The sequence below is a fragment of the Rana temporaria genome, chromosome 2, assembly GCF_905171775.1.
Source record: "Rana temporaria chromosome 2, aRanTem1.1, whole genome shotgun sequence".
Classification (NCBI taxonomy): Eukaryota; Metazoa; Chordata; class Amphibia; order Anura; family Ranidae; genus Rana; species Rana temporaria.
This window is the reverse complement of record NC_053490.1, coordinates 41,067,615-41,090,248: the sequence shown is the minus strand read 5'-3', so window position 1 is coordinate 41,090,248 and position 22,634 is coordinate 41,067,615. Positions and strand designations below refer to the sequence as shown.

General features: G+C 46.7%; 1 protein-coding gene across 2 annotated transcripts in view; it reads right to left on the bottom strand.

Moving 5' to 3' along the window:
• LOC120928972 (N-acetylated-alpha-linked acidic dipeptidase 2-like) overlaps positions 1-22,634 on the bottom strand; it is a 181,647-nt gene that overhangs the window by 13,684 nt on the left and 145,329 nt on the right. For both annotated transcript variants that reach the window (XM_040340127.1, XM_040340128.1), the window contains exons 15-16: positions 7,754-7,845; positions 942-1,032 (exon numbers count right to left, since the gene is read on the bottom strand). In XM_040340127.1, coding sequence (XP_040196061.1) covers positions 942-1,032; positions 7,754-7,845 — 183 coding nt within the window. The remainder of the gene's footprint in view (positions 1-941; positions 1,033-7,753; positions 7,846-22,634) is intronic.

Sequence of the window (22,634 nt, the reverse complement as noted above, 5' to 3'; positions counted from 1 at the left end):
TAAGCCCAGGGGCCCCATGAGTTGTCAGTCCGCCCCTGGGTGACACACAGATTAAACAAATCCTCCTATACAAGTTGTACCTGTTTGTCTGCAGCTCCTTTACAGCTGTTTAAAGTGCACCGTTTGTACAGCATTTCTGAGCTATAGAAGGCAGGAGGCGGAGATCTGATGTCAAATACTGCACAGCAGGGAGCTGAGTGTAATCTGAGACCTGAATAGAGGGAACAGACACCCCTCCCCCTCTACACAGTCTCATAGAGAAACATGCACATCTGAGCCTGTCAATCACCTGTTTTGTGCTGTAAGGAGGGGGGGGGGGGTCAGAGTGCAAGGCTGGCTGCGTGTTATATTGCAGTACTCTAGTACAGGGCCCCAGACATGATCCAGGGCCCCATTAAACAACATGTAAATCCAACATTTCATATTCCCGATATGTGCCTGTATGACAACCGTATCCTGTGTTGCTTCCTTTGTTTGAAATCCCTGGTGTTCCTGTCAATCACTCTGCTTTCCTATTAGAAATTGACCACACTAGACATGAGAATACAGTGTGGTCAGTCCCTCTAGCTGTGCTGGAATCTCATCCTGCTTTCCTCCAATGATCAGACATGTCCTGACACCACCTCCCCACTTTCTCCCTGCACAGCCTTTCACTGGGAAGTTCTGTGTGCTGCAGTTTCTCCTCCCCAGCTCTCCGAACTTCTTATGTAGCTGAGAACAGAGGGCATGTAATCACTTAAAAAAAAGGGGGTGTCTGTCTATTTTATATCTATAAACAAATGTTTTGCCTTTTGTTTCTATTTTAATCTGATTGGGTTGTTTTACAAGGTAAGGGTTTACATAGACACAAGTTCTGGAAGCTCAGCAATAGTTGTATCCTCTGGTTGTCTGCACCATGAAACAAGTCCCCTGCAAACACATGCATCTCACAGCCAGCTCACCCTATTTTTTGTGTAGCGCGCTCTTGCAGATGCAATCCCTAAACGCTGGAAATATGCCTCAAAGTCACTGCCGGAGCCAAGCTTGTTTATCCTGCAGAGAAAGAAGCAAAAAATAAGAGCGTAATAACGATAAGAAGCAGGACACAGAAGCTCATAATATGTACTGCTTACAGAACATTCTGTACGTTTGCTCTACTGAACTACAGCAGCGATTTAAAAGTCTGTCTGGGCAAAGAAAAAACACACATATGCAGTAAGTGCTGGGACAAGATCATTCTGTGCCCGGGGCAAAGTTGCCAAATTGTCCCCCCACCTTTACTATGTGCGAGCCTTGAAGGAGGGGGGGAGAGAGAGCACAGCCCACACCTCTGCCCAGCTCTCTCCTTGCCGCTTCCAGTGCAGGGCTGACAGAAGTAGTGGTGCCGCTGTCACTACTCCTGTCAGCTCATGAGTCTTCAAACTATAGCTCTCCAGTTGTTCAGGAACTACAATTCCCATCATGCCTAGTCATGTCTGTGAATGTCAGAGTTTTACAATGCCGCAACAGCTGTAGGGCCATAGTTTGAGGATCCCTGTGTCAGCCTTATAGAAGAAGGAACTTGCAGTGCCCCCACCCCAACAATACATGCGGTGCCCAGGGTAGCTATTCCTTCTGCCCACCCCTTGTCCTGGCCCCCGGGCAGGACTTAGGGTGGTGGGGGCCCCTGGGCTTGAGTGTTGATTGAGGGGCCCCCTGGAGCCGAGAAGCGGGGGGGGTCGAAGCTGATCGAAGTTGTTGAGCGGGGGGGCTGCCACCGATCCGAGTTGTTGATCAGGGGGGCCACCGATCGCAGCTGACCAAAGTTGTTGCGTGGTGGGGGGCGCCAATCCGAGTTGTTGAGTATGGGGGGGGGGTTGCTGATTGATCAAAGTTGTTGAGGGGGGGCCGCCGATCGTAGTTGTTAAGCGGGGGGGGGGGGAGGAGACATCTTAAAACCTCTTCATCAGCAGCATGCAGCATGGCTCTTCCTGCTTCCTCTTCCCGGGGGCCCCTATTGGGCGGGGCCCATGGGCTTGAGCCCAGTCAAGCCCAATGGTAAGTCCGGGCCTGCTTGGCCCTGTATACAGTATATCTCTTCACATTTTCCATTGTTTTTATTTTAGAAATTCTGCAAATACAATACCCGTGAAATTTGCCAAAATTCCAACTGCTAATTTCCTGTAATGAACTGAGAACACGGGGCCTCTGCCATCTGTGTTCTCCCCTGCTGGTCCCCTACAGAACTCCATCTATCCCCAAGAATACTGTATATGCATACCCAGAGGCGTAACTAGAAACTTCTGGGCCCGGGTGCAAGAAATCACAAAGGACCCCCCCCCCCCCCCCCCTCGAAAAAGCATGATTTTGATACTTTTTTTGAGGGGGTGGCAACGGCGGTAGTTGAGGGGGGTGGCAGCTGTGTTACTTGAGGGGGAGGTGGCAGTGGTGGTACTTGAGGGGGGTGGCTGTGGTGGAGCTCCCACCACCACCTGTGCCTCTTACTGATCCAATCCTCCCACCACTGATCTCAGCCCTATCCCCCATCCCCTCTGTTGTAGAAGTAATGGGGGGGATAGGGCTGAGATCAGTGGTGGGGGGTGGGGGGGGGGGGTGGGATCAGTAAGAGGCACAGGTGGTGGAGGTTGGCATCGATTGCTCAGCTCTGAAAAATGTCACTTACTGTCAATCAATCGAATCCCTGGGAATTCCGTTCGATCAGTTACGGTCACCATCACTGTGCCTTCTAATCTTCCGCCAGGATGCCTTCTTGTCTCATGGGTAGATGGTATAGGTACTCCACACAGAGAGGAAAGCTCCTCCCCCGCCTTCTCTCATTGGTGTCAGCCCCCAGTCTCAGCGCTGCCTCTGCCCAGGCCCAGATTTATTCCCTTTGCTGCCCCAAGGCCAGGTCCTTCAATGCCACCCCCCCCACACACACACACCATCACATAGGGGGACTCCCCAGAGAGCCTTCCTACTTACATCAGGGTCCCCAGAGAGTCTCCCCTCTTACACCAGGGTCCCCAGAGAGTCTCCCCTTACACCAGGGTCCCCAGAGAGTCTCCCCTTACACCAGGGTCCCCAGAGAGCCCCCCTTACACCAGGGTCCCCAGAGAGCCCCCTCTTACACCAGGGTCCCCAGAAAGTCTCCCCCTACATCAGGGTCCCCAGAGAGTCTCCCGCTACATCAGTGTCCCCAGAGGCCCCCTTCCTTACATTAGTGTCCCCAGAGGCCCCCTTCCTTACATTAGTGTCCCCAGAGGCCCCCTTCTTTACATTAGTGTCCCCAGAGGCCCCCTTCCTTACATTAGTGTCCCCAGAGGCCCCCTTCTTTACATTAGTGTCCCCAGAGGCCCCCTTCCTTACATTAGTGTCCCCAGAGGCCCCCTTCCTTACATTAGTGTCCCCAGAGGCCCCCCCCTCTTACATTAGTGTCCCCAGAAGCCCCCCCCCTCTTACATTAGTGTCCACAGAAGCCCCCCTCTTAGATTAGTGTCCCCAGAAGCCCCCCTCTTAGATTAGTGTCCCCAGAGGCCCCCCTCTTAGATTAGTGTCCTCAGAAGCCCCCCCTTACATTAGTGTCCCCAGAAGCCCCCCTCTTACATTAGTGTCCCCAGAAGCCCCCCCCCCTCTTACATTAGTGTCCCCAGAAGCCCCCCCTCTTACATTAGTGTCCCCAGAAGCCCCCCCCTTACATTAGTGTCCCCAGAGGCCCCCCCTTACATTAGTGTCCCCAGAGGCCCCCCCCTTACATTAGTGTCCCCAGAGGCCCCCCCCTTACATTAGTGTCCCCAGAGGCCCCCCCTCTTACATTAGTGTCCCCAGAAGCCCCCCCTCTTACATTAGTGTCCACAGAAGCCCCCCCTCTTACATTAGTGTCCCCAGAAGCCCCCCTCTTACATTAGTGTCCCCAGAAGCCCCCCTCTTACATTAGTGTCCCCAGAAGCCCCCCTTACATTAGTGTCCCCAGAAGCCCCCCCTTACATTAGTGTCCCCAGAAGCCCCCCCTCTTACATTAGTGTCCCCAGAAGCCCCCCCCCCCTTACATTAGTGTCCCCAGAGGCCCCCCCCTTACATTAGTGTCCCCAGAGGCCCCCCCCTTACATTAGTGTCCCCAGAGGCCCCCCCTTACATTAGTGTCCCCAGAGGCCCCCCCCTTACATTAGTGTCCCCAGAGGCCCCCCCCTCTTACATTAGTGTCCCCAGAAGCCCCCCCCCTCTTACATTAGTGTCCACAGAAGCCCCCCTCTTAGATTAGTGTCCCCAGAAGCCCCCCTCTTAGATTAGTGTCCCCAGAGGCCCCCCTCTTAGATTAGTGTCCTCAGAAGCCCCCCCTTACATTAGTGTCCCCAGAAGCCCCCCTCTTACATTAGTGTCCCCAGAAGCCCCCCCCCCCCTCTTACATTAGTGTCCGCAGAAGCCCCCCCCTCTTACATTAGTGTCCCCAGAGGCCCCCCTCTTACATTAGTGTCCCCAGAGGCCCCCCCCCCTCTTACATCAGGGTCCCCAAACAGCTGACTCCCCCTTGCAAGAGGTTCCCCTGTACCTGGCTGGTGAAGGTGGCGATTGGCAGCTCTATGGTGTCCACAGGCAGGGGGATCTCACTGGGGCTTGTAGTTCTATCTCTGAATCATGTATACAGCAGAGGGGGAGGGGCCTCTGACCCGGGCATCAACAACAGTGTGCAAGCAGAGTGAAAGTGAAACTGATACCTGCCTGGGTCAGAGGCCCCTCCCCCTCTCCTCTGTATACACTGACACAGTACTACAAGCCCCAGGGAGATCCTGCTGCCCACACAGGCACCATAGAGCTGCCGATCGCTGCCTTCCACATCTCCCCACTGCACTCTAAACAGCCAGCCAGAGGTGCAGGGGGAGATGCCGGGTCTTGGGGGGGGGGGGGGTTGCTGCGATGCTGCCCCTGCATCTGCTGCCTTGTCGGCACCCAATCCCCGCGTCGGAACGGCTCCTCACACTGGCAGGCGGTGGGCGGGCCCCTCACACGGGCGGCGGGCGGGCCCCTCACACGGGCGGCGGGCGGGCCCCTCACACGGGCGGCGGGCGGGCCCCCCCGGACTACAGGGCCCAGTCGCAATGGCGACTGCTGCGACTACGAAAATTCCGCCACTGTGCATACCTCCCAACCCGCCCGGATTCTGCGGGAACTTCCCGCACAGACTGCATCTTCCGCAGTCCCGCTCAGGGGTTCATTTTCCCGCACAGGAAGAAGAAGGTCAGAGGGGAGACATGCTCTCTTACCGGAGCGGAGCGCTGTGTGGTCTGCGGCAGCTAAAGAGAAGAGGAGAACCCGACAGGCTGTGTGCACAGGTAGGAGACCCCCCCCCCCGCTCAACAACTTACTTAGATCGCTGCAATATTCCCCCCGACCCGGCTCAACAACTGCGATCCGCGGCAACCCCGCTCATCCCCCCGGTTAACAACGTCGATCGCGGCAATCACCCCCCCGCTCAAAAACTGTGAACCGCGGCAACCACCGCCCCCCCCCCGCTGAACAACTTCGATCGCGGCAATCACCCCTCCCCGCTCAACAACTGTGATCCGCGACAACCCCCCTCCCTCGCTCAACAACTTTGACCCCCCCCCGCTCAACAAGATGTCCCGCAGTGGATTTTTGAAATGTTGGGAGGTATGTATATGTATTTTTTTCCAACTGCTGCCACCTTTATTCCCAGTGAGTAGTGAAAGGGCTTTTGGTAGTTGGAGTCATGGGGATGTGCCTAGGGAAATAAGCACTGACATAGGGCACCCTGTTGACCCCCCTTCCCCCTAGCAATTACCCCTGCAAAAATTCTACAACCCAGGTGATGACTTCACAGGTAGTAAAGCAATTCCCTGCGTTATAAACACAGTAAGGCATCATGACTGGAGACGGATCCTTCGGGATAGTATGTCAGCTTCAAATAGGGCTAATGAATGGCAAACAGGGTGGGGTGGTGAGGTGGTGTTATTTTTAGTGGCAGGTTATTGGCAGGAAAATTATAAAGGAGGGGACTTGTGTCACATCAAGTCCCATGACTTATGAAAATGGTCTGCGGACCGTTTTCATCGGACATGTCCGCTGGGATCATTTGGTCTGATGGCTGTACACACCATCAGACCAAATTCCCCGCGGTGAAGACGCGGTGACGATGACGCGGCGACGTGCGCGAACCCGGAAGTTCAATGCTTCCACGCATGCGTCGAATCACTTCGACGCCATGGGCGGGTTCTCGGGCAAGCGGACATGTCTGATGAGTCGTACTGACCATCGGACATGTCTGACGGACAGGCTTCCAGCGGACATGTTTCTTAGCATGCTAAGAAACATTTGTCCGCTGGAAACCTGTCCGCTAGGCCGGAAAACTCTCCGGTCGGCCCTACACACGGTCGGACATGTCCGTAGAAACTGGTCCGACGGACCAGTTTCAGCGGACATGTTCGGTCGTGTGTACGAGGCCTTACTGGTCACTCAGTCTGTACATTTCTCAGGATAGAACAAGTCCACACCCACCCTCCCGTTTTTTTTTTTTTAACTAAATCATAACAAAGTTCAGCAACAGACGACTCAAAAATAAAAGTTGATATAGCAAATACAAAAACCAAGACATGGCCGTTCACCTGAACTGACAGTACGGGCAAGGAGAGCATTAATCAGAGGGATGCAGCCAAGAGGCCCATGGTAACTTTGCAGAGATCCACAGCTCAGGTGGAAGAATCTGTCCACAGGACAACTATTAGTTTTGCACTCCACAAATCTGGCCTTTATGGAGGAGTGGTAAGAAAAAAGCCATTCTTTAAGAAAGCCAAAAGTCGTTGCGTTTGTGAGAAACCACGTGGGGGACACAGCAAACATGTGGAAGAAGGTGCTTTGGTCAGATAAGACCAACATTTTACTTTTTGGCTTAAAAGCAAAACGCTATGTGTGGCAGAAAACAAACACTACACATCACCCTAAACACACTATCCCCACTGTGAAACATGGTGGTGGGCGCATCATGTTGGGGGAATGCTTTTCTTCAGCAGGGAAGCTGGTCAGAGTTGATAGAAAGATGGATGGAGCCAAATACAGACCGATCTTAGAAGAAAACCTGGTAGAGTCTGCAAAAGACTTGAGAATGGGGCGGAGGTTCACCTTCCAGCAGGACAACGACCCTAAACATACAGCCAGAGCTACAAAAGGAATGTTTTTTATTTAGTTGTAGGCAACCTTGGCCCTCCAGCTGTGGTGAAACTACAAGCCCCACGAGACATTGCAAGACCCTGACAATCACAGGCATGACTCCTAGAGGCCGAGGCATGATGGGATTTGTAGTTTCATCACAGCTGGAGTGCCAAGGTTGCATACCCCTGGTTTAAATCAAAGCATATTCATGTGTTAGAATGGCCCAGTCAAAGTCCAGACCTAAATCCAATTGAGGATCTGTGGCAAGACCTCTCAATCCAATCTGACACAGTTTAAGCTATTTTGCAAAGCTGGTAGAGACATACCCAAAAAGACTTGCAGCTGTAATTGCAGCGAAAGGTGGTTCTACAAAGTATTGTGCTGTGGGGGACGGCTGAATACAAATGCACACCACACTTTTCAGATATTTGTGAAAAAAAAATTAAAACCATTTATCATTTTCCTTCCACTTCACAATTAGGTGCCACTTTGTGTTGGTCCATCACATAAATCCCAATAAAATACATTTATGTTTTTGGTTGTAACAATACAAAATGAAAAAAAAAAAAAATCGAGGGGTATGAATACTTTTTCAAGGTATTGTATTATGCTAGTGACCATGGCACTTTACCTTGGCAGCTCTGCACTCTGTATTGAAGGATCTTTTTCGAGCCAGCTTTCATACAAGGATTTGCCCTCAAAATCTTCATCTGGACTGGATAGCTGGAAAAGACAATGTGCAATGAAGACCACCTTTACGTAAAACTCCAGCCAAGGCATTTTTCTTCTGGATTTAATTAAGAAGGGTTAGGACTTGCGTTGCTTTGATTATTATTGGCATTTTCTACCCACCATTGCCAAGTCCAGCCAATAATGGTCCAACCAAAACAGATTATCTCTCTCAATGCATATGCAATGTTTAAAAGGAGAACTAATAATCCGAACCACCAGAGATCCGGCAGACTATATCTCACTGAATGTCACGCCACTGTATGATATGCTTAAACAGAGAACTCAGGTCTGGGCTCGACTCCCACTGGGAGTTACGGGTCGCATAAACTTAGTGAAAATGGTCTTGCTACCAAAGGTTCTATACATGGTGTGGCATTCGCCGGTTTACCTGGTGCTTCGGTGCTTCAAGCAGATGAAGGCCCTCCTCAAACCATTCATCTGGGGCTCAGCGAGGCACAAGCTCCCCTGGCATAAACTGAAAAACCCCACCGACCTGGCCGGACTGGCGTTACCCGACTTTAACGCGTATTACCTGGCTGCCCAACTGTCGCAACTGTTCCATGTAGACAAGGTTGACAGGATCAGATTCCTTAGCCTCCTGTGCCCTGCATGGACTCAGTCGACGGGCGACCCCCTAAAGGCAATAGCGGGGGGGGCGAGACTGACGGGGGACTGCCATTCCCTGTTGTATCATTACAGAAGGGTGTGGAGTGTGGTTTTAGACAGGCTGGGCATCTCGACCCGCACATTTACACCTCCCTGTGGCACACCACTGCCCTACCGGAGTTGGAGCGCATCCGCGACACTGAAATGTGGAGTTCTAGGGGGATATACTACCTGCCACACGTCACCAGAGGTGGAAAACTTAAACCCTTTAATATACTGCAAGCCGAGTACGACCTGCCCGACCATATGCTATTCCTCTAAGCCCAACTGCGACACGCCTTTCGGGCTCAGTTTCCCCAGGACGACCTGGCTCTGGCCGACAATCCCCTGATGGCCGCAATTAAGTAACCTGACCCCAAAAAATTAATCACCCAATTTCACACCATGATCACGCTCCCGAGCGTGACGGTGTCCGCCTACGCCCTGAAGTCCAGGTGGGTGGGGGAGGTGGGTCCAATGGAGGATGATGAATGGAGCGATGCCCTAGATGCATGCAAACTGGTATCCCCTAAGCTGTCAGACCGCCTCACACAAACCTTCATTCTGAACAGAGCCTATCTTACACCCCTCAGGATCTCTAAATACAGAAGGGATTTCCCAAATGCTTGCCCAATGTGTGCCCGTGATACGGGTACTTTCTTCCACCTGATATGGCAGTGTGTTAAGATCCAGGCCTTCTGGGAACAGGTGGTGAAGTTCCTACATGACAAGATGGGATCCCCCATAACTTTGCAGCCAAAGCCAAGCCTGCTGGGTATATTCCAGATGCAGAGATGAATACGTTTATAAAGATATTCCTGCATGAGACACTTTTTACAGCTAGAAAGGTTATAGCACGGGTGTGGATGCGTTCGGACCCCCCAGAGTTTTCCCACTGGCTGGCAGAGGTCAACAGTGTACTACCGTATAAAAAACTGGTCTATTCTCACAGGGGCTGTCCGGCCAAATATGAAAAGATATGGGACAAGTGGCTGAATTCATCCTTAACCTGTTCCTAGACATCCAAGTATATTCATTGCTGCATGTCATGCTCCTTTTTACTGTATGGCCCATTTTTTTTGCATTCTATTACCACCTGATGCTTACTGTACCTGAACGCTTTTTGTATACCATGTGAATTGTTGTTTTGCTCAATAAAAGCTTTTTTGATAAAAAAAAAAAAAAAGGAGAACTAAACCCAAGAACAAAAATGTAATACATTGCAGATTACAGTTCCATACAGGGGTGGACTGACAACTCATGGGGCCCCCGGGCAATAGAAGATTATGGGGCCCCCGGGCTTACAGATGGCCAGGAGGCATTGCATAGGCAGGGCAGCTAAAATCTCAGGATTTTCACATCAAAAGCATGTCGGTTTTGGACATATCAGGGACAGATGTAAAAAAAACACAGATTTTTACATACTTTCCCTGGTTTTATTGAGCCTGGCAACCCTGATGGAGCCCCCTAGTGGCATGGGGCCCTCGGGCAGTGCCCGAGAGTCCCAATGGTCAGTCCGCCCCTGGTTCCATAATGTGGTGGCTGTGTTTTTTCCAATCCAATAAAATTTTCAGCAAATACAGAAAACACCTGTTGATCTGCCAGACATGTGGTGTTCTTATTAGTTCCTGTGAGCTGCAGAATATCTACCTCCCTAGACATCTTCTGTAAACTATTAATTGCACGCCCTCCCTCCTTCTCTCCCATGCAATGAAGATATGGACAGGTTTGCAGTCCAAATTATGGTACCAATGGCTCCCTCCATAAACACAGTGGGGAGTGATGTACCCATCTAGTGGGGAAGTGTTATTTGCCAATTACCAAGTGAAAATAAAGGAAAAGAAGCCTGAAAAAAAATGAATGTAGTCAAATCTAAATATTACAATATATAACATTTTTGGTTTTGGGTTTAGATAAATGTAATCTACTACTTGGTTGCTTAAGGCATCTGCAAGTTCATGGTTCGATGCCCTCTCCATCCCCAGCTGTAACAAACTGCCCCAACCAGGGGCGTCGTTAGGGCGGGGCTTGGTGGGCTGGAGCCCCGAATGGTACCCCGAAAAGCCCCGAGTCTCGGCCGTTTAATTTAACATTATTAGCCCCGAATCGGCGGGTCCCCGTAAAATTAGTCAAGTGCAGTCATTCAAGCTCACTGTCTGTGCCGTGCGAGTGCGACGCATGCACGCTATTCCCAGGATTGGCCAGTGAGATGTCCATCATAGGCGCGCTGTGCTGTTATGATGGACATCACAGTGGACAAATCCGCAGCCGGGACGTGACGTGTCTTGTTTACATTGGCCGGACCCTTCAAATGGGAAAAGCGCGCAAAGCGTGACTTCCCTGACGGCGCAGCTGACAGACTGGAGTCTGTGTGTGACCGAGGAGAAGGCGCCGGACCATGGCGCCGGCGTGGAGAACGGCTGGGCCAGTCGACGGCTAGAGCAGCCAGCGTGAGTGACTCCAGGGGGAGAGCCGGCCCGGGAGGACACCCCACCCGCCCCGGACAACTTAGGAAGCAGGCCGCCGGCGTCAGTCATTTTCAGCTGCTAGTCCAACTCAAAGTAAGCCCTATTTACCATCTCTGCGACGAAGATGTATTTAATATTCTTAATATGTTTTTTTTTTTTATGATTGTCACTGTCAGGTATACTTCCCAAACATAATTTGTGGAAGGAACCCTTTAGCCTTTGGCTCGAGGTTACTGTGGGCCCGAGGCTAGGACAGAACAGGTCAGTGTAAGTGTTGGACAGGTCAGTGTATGTGTTGGACAGAACAGTGTAAGTGTTGGACAGAACAGTGTAAGTGTTGGACAGGACAGTGTTAGTGTTGGACAGGACAGTGTTAGTGTTGGACAGGTCAGTGTGTGTTGGACAGGTCAGTGTGTGTTGGACAGGTCAGTGTTGGACAGGTAAGTGTTGGACAGGTCAGTGTGTGTTGGACAGGTCAGTGTGTGTTGGACAGGTCAGTGTTAGTAGGACAGGTCAGTGTGTGTTGGACAGGTCAGTGTGTGTTGGACAGGTCAGTGTATGTTGGACAGGTCAGTGTTGGACAGGTCAGTGTTGGACAGGTAAGTGTTGGACAGGTAAGTGTTGGACAGGTCAGTGTTAGTAGGACAGGTCAGTGTGTGTTGGACAGGTCAGTGTTAGTAGGACAGGTCAGTGTGTGTTGGACAGGTCAGTGTTAGTAGGACAGGTCAGTGTGTGTTGGACAGGTCAGTGTTAGTAGGACAGGTCAGTGTTAGTAGGACAGGTCAGTGTTAGTAGGACAGGTCAGTGTTAGTAGGACAGGTCAGTGTTAGTAGGACAGGTCAGTGTATGTAGGACAGGTCAGTGTATGTAGGACAGGTCAGTGTATGTAGGACAGGTCAGTGTATGTAGGACAGGTCAGTGTATGTAGGACAGGTCAGTGTATGTAGGACAGGTCAGTGTATGTAGGACAGGTCAGTGTATGTAGGACAGGTCAGTGTATGTAGGACAGGTCAGTGTATGTTGGACAGGTCAGTGTATGTTGGACAGGTCAGTGTATGTTGGACAGGTCAGTGTATGTAGGACAGGTCAGTGTATGTAGGACAGGTCAGTGTATGTTGGACAGGTCAGTGTATGTTGGACAGGTCAGTGTATGTTGGACAGGTCAGTGTATGTTGGACAGGTCAGTGTATGTTGGACAGGTCAGTGTTGGACAGGTCAGTGTTGGACAGGTCAGTGTTGGACAGGTCAGTGTATGTAGGACAGGTCAGTGTTGGACAGGTCAGTGTATGTAGGACAGGTCAGTGTATGTAGGACAGGTCAGTGTATGTAGGACAGGTCAGTGTTGGACAGGTCAGTGTATGTAGGACAGGTCAGTGTATGTAGGTCAGGTCAGTGTATGTAGGACAGGTCAGTGTATGTTGGACAGGTCAGTGTATGTTGGACAGGTCAGTGTATGTTGGACAGGTCAGTGTTGGACAGGTCAGTGTTGGACAGGTCAGTGTTGGACAGGTCAGTGTTGGACAGGTCAGTGTTGGACAGGTCAGTGTATGTAGGACAGGTCAGTGTTGGACAGGTCAGTGTTGGACAGGTCAGTGTATGTAGGACAGGTCAGTGTATGTAGGACAGGTCAGTGTATGTAGGACAGGTCAGTGTTGGACAGGTCAGTGTATGTAGGACAGGTCAGTGTATGTAGGACAGGTCAGTGTATGTAGGACAGGTCAGTGTATGTAGGACAGGTCAGTGTATGTTGGACAGGTCAGTGTATGTAGGTCAGGTCAGTGTATGTAGGTCAGGTCAGTGTATGTAGGTCAGGTCAGTGTATGTAGGTCAGGACAGGTCAGTGTATGTAAGACAGGTCAGTGTATGTAGGTCAGGACAGGTCAGTGTATGTAAGACAGGTCAGTGTATGTAGGTCAGGACAGGTCAGTGTATGTAAGACAGGTCAGTGTATGTAGGTCAGGACAGGTCAGTGTGTGTATGTAGGTCAGGACAGGTCAGTGTGTGTATGTAGGTCAGGACAGGTCAGTGTGTGTATGTAGGACAGGTCAGTGTGTGTATGTAGGACAGGTCAGTGTGTGTATGTAGGACAGGTCAGTGTGTGTATGTAGGACAGGTCAGTGTGTGTATGTAGGACAGGACAGGTCAGTGTGTGTATGTAGGACAGGACAGGTCAGTGTGTATGTAGGACAGGACAGGTCAGTGTGTATGTAGGACAGGACAGGTCAGTGTATGTGGGACAGGTCAGGCGTCAGAAACAACCCTGAAAGACATGCTAGTGTGCCTAAGAGCTTCCTTGCATGCTGATCTCATGGAGTGTGTAACTGACATTCATACACACACACACGTCAGTGTGTGTACTGACACACGCGCGCATAGGTCAGGTGAGTCGCACCGCGCCCCCCCCCCCCCGGTTCCGGCTTCGGGCTGAAGCCCCTGGTCTTTTTGCTACCTAGCAACGCCCCTGGCCCCAACTTATGCCATATACCAGTGTCACTTGATTATTCTTGAGCATTTTCATCATCTTACGAATGGGCAAACTTTTGGGACTGCATGGCTCTTTATAAATCCTTGCCTTGATTAATGGGTTCTGTTTGGTTCCAAAAATTGGCAATCGTACAGTGAGAACAATGCCGTTTTAGTAGATTGATTCTACAAGTACATTATATGATTGATTTTTATCTATTTTTAATCATTTTTAAAAGGAATCAGTTAACTATTATGTCTCTATACCCTGTAAACAGTCATTTCGGCATACATTTTTTTTTTATTTACAACTCCTTTAACCACTTAACGCCCGCTGCACGTCTATTTACGTCCACAGAATGGCACGTACAGGCAGATGGGCGTATATATACGTTCCTGCCTTCTAGCGGGTCGGGGGTCCGATCGGGACCCCCCCCGCTGCGTGCGGCGGCCGGCTTACCTCGGGGAGCGATCCAGGATGACGGCACGGCTATTCGTTTATAGCCGCCCCGTCGCGATCGCTCCCCGGAGCTGAAGAACGGGGAGAGCCGTATGTAAACACGGCTTCCCCGTGCTTCACTGTGGCAGGGTATCGATCGAGTGATCCCTTTTATAGGGAGACTCGATCGATGATGTCAGTCCTACAGCCACACCCCCCTACAGTAGTAAACACACACTAGGTGAACCCTAACTCCTACAGCGCCCCCTGTGGTTAACTCCCAAACTGCAACTGTCATTTTCACAATAAACAATGCAATTTAAATGCATTTTTTGCTGTGAAAATGACAATGGTCCCAAAAATGTGTCAAAATTGTCTGAAGAGTCCGCCATAATGTCGCAGTCACGAAAAAAAACGCTGATCGCCGCCATTAGTAGTAAAAAAAAAATAATGAATAAAAATGCAATAAAACTATCCCCTATTTTGTAAACGCTATAAATTTTGCGCAAACCAATCGATAAACACTTATTGCGATTTTTTTTACCAAAAATAGGTAGAAGAATACGTATCGGCCTAAACTGAGGAAATTTTTTTTTTTTATATATGTTTTTGGGGGATATTTATTATTGCAAAAAGTAAAAAATATTGCATTTTTTTCAAAATTGTCGCTCTATTTTTGTTTATAGTGCAAAAAATAAAAACCGCAGAGGTGATCAAATACCACCAAAAGAAAGCTCTATTTGTGGGGAAAAAAGGACACCGATTTTGTTTGGGAGCCACGTCGCACGACCGCGCAATTGTCTGTTAAAGCGACGCAGTGCCGAATCGCAAAACCTGGCCTGGGCATTTAGCAACAAAATGGTCCAGGGCTTAAGTGGTTAAGGTCGAATCTGTCATTGAAGGCTTATGGTGTCTATCGAATGTTCTAAGAAGATTTGAAGGAGCAGCTTAAAGACTTGACGCCGCAATTGTACATTTCCGGTCGATCGTTCCGCCTACAAGCTATAGAAGAATTCTAATGTTATATGACTAGTAATAATTATATTTATGAATTATTATTACTAGTCAACCAACATTCAAATTCCTTTATAGCCTATGGGCCGAACATTTGACCGGAAATGTACGATTGCGGCGTTGTACAGTTTAGCTGCTTGTCGAATCTTCTTAGAACTTTCGACAGACACCATAATTCGACGTTTGTATGTTTTTCACTGCTTCGTTGAATCTTCGTCATTCATGTCGAATGGTCTACCCCAACACTGTCTCTATAGTGTCAAATCTTTTCTCTCTATAATGTCAAATCTTTCCTCTCTATGTAGAATAATCTTGGACTAATAAAGTTAAGTTAGGCACATTCGACTGCAAGTTCGATAGACACAGATCGCTATTGTCAGCGTCATGTCGAATCTCCTATCTATATCAAACTGTTGTAGCAACAAAAACGAAAATAAAGCATTTTTTTATGTTGGATCTTTCAGATTCTGCACGTTCATTTTTGCTTGTTAAAACGATAATGAAAGTACCTGAAATTCGGACGAAAATGCATTCGGACAAAAACGAATGCACATGTCTACACTTAACACTTTGTGGGAACCACTGTCACTGTATTAACGGCACTGGCTGGGAAGGGCTTAAACGTCTAGGGCAATCAAAGGGTTATCTGTGTGCCTAGCCTGTGTTTTACTGTACTAGGTGTACTGCTTTTACTCAGGGAAGCAATGTATTTTTATTCCCTGCTTTTCAGAGATAAAATTCATCCCTCCCCCCCTCCTGGCAGAATGGAGATCTGCCTGGTCTACATAGGCAGATCATCATTCTGTGTCTCTGCCTGATAATTGGCAGGTGCCGGCGGACATTCAGTGCCCGGAACTCGCAGATCAGCTCCTGTTGTGAGTAATCACAGCACAGGCGGCCCGCGCGCTCCCTAGGCGGAAGTGGAGGATCATATATATAAATAGGTGATCTGCACAAGAGGGTCGCCCTGTAGCAGTAAATCTTCTATAGGATAGTACTTAAAATGGAGTATCACCCAAAATAATAACTATATCCGATCACATTCCTGACCCTACCAACATGTTCAATAGCCAATTTTTTTTTCTGTTGTATTTACTGTAGTACAGCTGTCTGCAGTGCGACTTCCGGGTTTTTACTCCTGCGGGAGTAGGCGTTTCTACTCTTTTCCCCGGCGCCGCAATGTAATCTGGGAGTTATCCGCAATGTCTCCTGGGAGCACAGTGTCATGCTTCCTAAGAGACATTGCTCTACGCCAGGGGTGTCCAAACTTTTTTGAAAGAGGGCCAGATTTGATAAAGTGAATGTGCATGAGGGCCAACCATTTTGCCTGACATTCTTTGAACCATTAAAATTCGATGAAAGTGTGTTCGTCCGAGCACTAATACACTGCCCAAAAATAATTCTCCTACCTTTGTGGCTGTGTGTGGTGAATATATATATATATATATATATATATATATATATATATATATATATATATATATATATATATTTATTTATTTATATATATATATATATATATATATATATTTTTTTTTTTTAAACCAAGCTCATCCTTACCCTGTGCGGAGCTTGGGGGCCACAAAAGTGATAAAAGCAAATTGCAAGTGGGGGCCATATAAAACCAGTCTGCGGGCCGGACTTTGGACATGCCTGCTCTAAGCCGTCCAGTAAAATACCATCACAACGGGGCGTGAATTTTTAATGATGCTGCCCGTTGTGATGGCAACCAGTAAGTTCACGGCGCTACATGCCGTGAACACTGCGCAGGCGCAAGATACACCGGTGAATGCTGGGAGATGAGCATTCACCGCTTCCAGGAAATGATTGCTTGTGGGCTTCACAATGGCCACAAGCAAAATGGAAACTGCCAGGAACGGATAATTAAAAGGTTCTTCTTTGCCACGGAAAAGAACAGGGGATATATGCAGACACAAAACAAGTGAGTATAAGTTTGTCTTGTGAAACCCCATCGAATGCACAAAAAAAAGATTGGTCACAGAACCTTCGCTTTAACGAATTTAAACAAATCCGAAATAATAGTTTTCGATTCAAATTCTAATTTCCGAAGAGAATAAAATAGAATAGAAAATAAAAGTATAGATTAGAAGAGAATATAATAGAGTAAAAACAGAACAGAACAGAATACAAAATAAAAAATAAAAATAGAATAGGAAAAAAAAAGGACAGAATAGAACATAAAAGAATAGAACAGAAAAAAATATAATAGAAAATAAAAGAACATAATGTAATAAAAAATATAATATAATAAAATAGAAGGAATATAACCATATTCTGAAATTCTAATTTTGAATAGAATAAGCTTAAATAGAATAGAAGAATTTAATATAACCATTTTCCAAAATTCTAACTTGGAATAGAATACATTTGAATTTCTAATAGAATAGAACACAATAAAAAAAGAAACCAAAATAGAACATAATAAAAAAGAAAACAGAATAAAAAATAAAAGAATAGAATTGAAAAATAGAATAGAATGGATTTAACCATCTTCCAAAAGTCAAATAGAATAAATTAGATTTTAAATGGAATTTGATTTGAATAAAGGAAATGAATTCTGAACACAAATTTAACTAAAGAAATTCATGTAAATAATGAATCGAAACACATTTTTTCGTTCTGCACAGGTCTAGATTGTTACTTTGCACGGCTGCACCAGATTCTGTGTTCTGCAGTTTTAGTAAATCTCCCCCATGGTTTTCTTCAATGTGGGCATTAAAACCAAGTGTGTGACAGCGAGGAATTTTTCCTATTAAAATAACTGATCTAAAAAAAAGGAGTCTTTTCCCATCTTGCATGCTCTCGTACACTGAACACATCTGAATGGGCACCCATCCTCTTCCTGAGATTTCTTCCACCAAATCTGATCTGTGTGACCGACCATGACGGGTCGGGAGTGTGGCTGGGAAGATAAAAGGAAGAGCTTTGACTATACGGCACAATGGACAAGGCTTCTCTGCTCATCGGATGATCGGACAGGCGGCTCTGTGCTCTGTGATTCTTCCTTCCATAAGGAAATGAATTGGAAGATAAATGACCACGGTTCTTATTTCTGGCTGCAAATGGCGACTACGCCTGGTTCTGAAACCTGAAGCCCTTCACAGATGAACACGTCTCAGAATGCTGGTTATACACCACTAGATTTTAGAACAAAAACTCCTACGAACATTGGCCCGGATTCAGAAAGACTTACGACGGGCGTATCTGTAGATACTTCATAGGAGTGTCCCAACAATAAATAATGAAAACTGGATCACAGCTGTCTGAAATAACGGACCCTTACCAGAGTTTGCGATCCCAAATGGATCAATTCAAGCAGGTAGCCGTAACCTGGGCTATGCAGGGGATCTAATCCAGGACACAGCCTCCCGACAGTCCAGCAGTGATGAACCAAAAAAACACAAAACAGTAGAACTCCAATAGTGTGATATTGTATAAAGCACTAATGCATAGCATCACCAAGTGACTGGCAAAGGACAGTGTGACAAAAACCACCACCACAGAACACACTGGTCCTTACCAGATCCTTGAATAAGAAAGGCACAGGACAGACGTGGAATGTGTGTGTGTGCAGCCAACACAAGGGTCTTCAGAATGGAGTAGTCCTCAAACAGGTCAACGATCCATTAATAAGGAGAAGAGAGCCATATAGTATAATATCGTTTGTATAGGGTTTAATAAAAAAATGTAGCACTTACAGCTTAAAATCAGGAAACACAGCAAAAACGAAAGCTCCGGCCGGTAACGGAGCTACTTCCTCACAAGCGGTGACGTCACTACGTCTCCTCCCAACGTTTCATCCAATAGGACTTGGTCACGGGGTGTGAGGAGGCGTCTTGCGTCACCGCTTAAATAGCATAGCAGCAGGCGGGGCCAGCGTGGACATACGTCCCGAGCGACCAGCAATTCGCCATTTTGACTATGGGCACAGTTAAGGGAAAAGAACGACAAATCATGAGGTAATGACCCAAAGGTCATAAAAATTATAACAAAGTATAAATGAAGCCAATACCCCCTGAAACTACCGAGGATGTTAGTCCAAGGGAACAGAGGGAAAGGATTCACCCTACAACTTAAACGGATAACTTTAATGCACACTCATTATTCAATGAGGTAATTAAAACGTGAATCATGGGGGATAGTCCACATCAAATGGCTACTGAGGCAGTTGTGCATCATCATATGACTCATACCTCACAGCCATTAGAGTGAATCATCAAAATATTTACAAATCCTGCCCATATATATCCAAATTATTAGTGTAGAAATGTAAATGTTTAAAAAAATATTAAAAATGAACGGTAGCAACAGCCACTATCGTCATTTGATATTAATAACCTGTCTAGTATCTTTTAAAAAAGATGCCGTCTTTTTTAAAAGATACTAGACAGGTTATTAATATTTTGGAAAACCTACAACCCACCTCAGATTTGTGGCTCGTGACTGCTGACGTCACGTCTCTCTATACGGTAATTCCACACAACTTAGGCCTTGAAGCAGTAGGACATTTTTTGGACAGAGATTCAGCACTTTCCGATGTCCAAATTGCATATATTATGGAATTGCTGCAGTTTGCAGCTTCCCATAATTTCTTTTGGCACAATGGACAATTCTATCGTCAAGATAGGGGAGTTGCCATGGGGGCCAAATATGCCCCCAGCTTGGCAAATTTATTTATGGCCAAGTGGGAGGAGGATGTCGTCGATGTTACCTCTAGGCCCCAGATTATGCTGTGGGCCAGGTATATTGACGACATCCTCCTCCTATGGAAAGGTTCAGAAGAGGAGCTATCCACCTTTATGTCGTTTCTCAATTGTAATGATAGAGGCATTGTCCTGAAATACGAGGCAAGTCAAGAAAGTATCAACTTTCTAGACCTCACCATTTCAATTGATAGGGGTAGGTTTGCTACCTCCACTTACTTCAAGACGACGGACAGAAATTCATTTATACCAAGTGATAGCTGCCACCATTCAGCCTGGCTTCGTGCTGTACCGAAAGGTCAATTCCTCCGTTTAAAGAGAAACTGTAGCTCACATAACATCTTTGTTGAGCAGGCAGGTGTCTTAACTGAACGCTTTCTGGACAAGGGCTACAGCCATGATTCCCTTGTGAACACACTGAGTCTGGTTAATCAAACTAAGCGCGAGGACCTGCTCCAGACTAAACCTAAGGTAGACCAGTTGGTCAATTACTCTGCTCCGTTCATAACGGATTATTCGTGCCAACATGCCAGTGTCAAGCATATTGTGTCTAGACACTGGCATGTTCTTAGGAGTGACGAGACCCTCAATGCCATTCTCCCTGTTAAACCGAGAGTGGTATTTAGGGGCTCTACATCTCTCAGAGATAAATTGTCTCCTAATGTTCTAGATCCTCCTAAAATTTCCTCAATGTTTTTGTCAGGCCTGGTTGGTTTTTTCAAATGTGGGAAGTGTCAAGTCTGTGCTGTTAACACTACAATCCCAAAAAAGACTTTGAATTTTCATTCAAGACACTCATCCAAAATATTTAATATAGAATCTTTCATTACTTGCTCTAGTGTTGGGGTTATTTATCTGCTACAATGCCCATGTGGGCTCCAATATGTGGGCAGGACCAAACGTGCCCTGCATATTCGCCTCAATGAACATGTCACCAACATTGTTAATAGCTTCCCCAATCACTCAGTGTCAAAACACTTTTTGATGTGTCATGGGAAGGATCCTACTGGCATTAAATGTATAGGCATAGACAAATTCCAGGCACACTGGAGGGGAAGTGATCTAGTTAGGACTATTTCAAGAACAGAAATGCAGTGGGTTCACACTCTTAAGTGCTATGAGCCCCATGGCCTAAACATAGAGGTTGATGTTAATTGTTTCATCGACAATTCTTAACAAACCGTTATTGACCATGGGTGCTCATTATTTTGATTTTCTGCATATATAGAGTGTTTTTTTCCCCTTCCCCCTCATCTGTTCCGTTCTCTTCCCCCCTCCTTTCGTTTAGAGATCCAAATGGGCATTGTTTTTCAATGTGGAGGCCTGCATTATATATGTACTTTTTTGATATGATGACATATGTCACTTATATTGATTGTCAACATATTTATATCATTTTAGTGTTTTTGTTATAAATAGTATGGATACTGTACGAGCAGTGTGGACATGCGTCTCTGGAGACTCTCTATACGTGCGATGTCAAGTCCCGTTTAGTTTTTAATGTGTTTTTTACAACATTTTTTAATTTTTTTTAATTTATTGACATTTTTTGTATAAACATGTCTTTTTAATTAATTAATTCTTTGTATCGTTGGTAATATCGGTCATCAACTTTACACTCCCTCAAATGACGATAGTGGCTGTTGCTACCGTTCATTTTTAATATTTTTTTAAACATTTACATTTCTATCACTAATAATTTGGATATATATGGGCAGGATTTGTAAATATTTTGATGATTCACTCTAATGGCTGTGAGGTATGAGTCATATGATGATGCACAACTGCCTCAGTAGCCATTTGATGTGGACTATCCCCCATGATTCACGTTTTAATTACCTCATTGAATAATGAGTGTGCATTAAAGTTATCCGTTTAAGTTGTAGGGTGAATCCTTTCCCTCTGTTCCCTTGGACTAACATCCTCGATAGTTTCAGGGGGTATTGGCTTCATTTATACTTTGTTATAATTTTTATGACCTTTGGGTCATTACCTCATGATTTGTCGTTCTTTTCCCTTAACTGTGCCCATAGTCAAAATGGCGAATTGCTGGTCGCTCGGGACGTATGTCCACGCTGGCCCCGCCTGCTGCTATGCAATTTAAGCGGTGACGCAAGACGCCTCCTCACACCCCGTGACCAAGTCCTATTGGATGAAACGTTGGGAGGAGACGTAGTGACGTCACCGCTTGTGAGGAAGTAGCTCCGTTACCGGCCGGAGCTTTCGTTTTTGCTGTGTTTCCTGATTTTAAGCTGTAAGTGGTACATTTTTTATTAAACCCTATACAAACGATATTATACTATATGGCTCTCTTCTCCTTATTAATGGATCGTTGACCTGTTTGAGGACTACTCCATTCTGAAGACCCTTGTGTTGGCTGCACACACACACATTCCACGTCTGTCCTGTGCCTTTCTTATTCAAGGATCTGGTAAGGACCAGTGTGTTCTGTGGTGGTGGTTTTTGTCACACTGTCCTTTGCCAGTCACTTGGTGATGCTATGCATTAGTGCTTTATACAATATCACACTATTGGAGTTCTACTGTTTTGTGTTTTTTTGGTTCATCACTGCTGGACTGTCGGGAGGCTGTGTCCTGGATTAGATCCCCTGTACAGCCCAGGTTACGGCTACCTGCTTGAATTGATCCATTTGGGATCGCAAACTCTGGTAAGGGTCCGTTATTTCAGACAGCTGTGATCCAGTTTTCATTATTTATTGTTGGGACACTCCTATGAAGCTGATTCTTCACTGAAATTGCACCAATTTTTATTTTTCTTACTTTTCATCTTGGGAAGACATACTCATTTTCACTGTTGGACATTTTCTCAGATCATTTACCACTTGCTGACACTTGATTTTATTAGCGCAACTCCATCTTTTTCACATGTTATTTTGTTTGTATAAACATTTTGAGTTTGCAGCTTCTTTTATGTACTAGATAAGCGCACTGTTTTTCCACTTTAGTATCTGTAGATACGCCGTCGTAAGTCCGAATCCGCGCTGTCGCAACTTTAAGCGTATGCTCA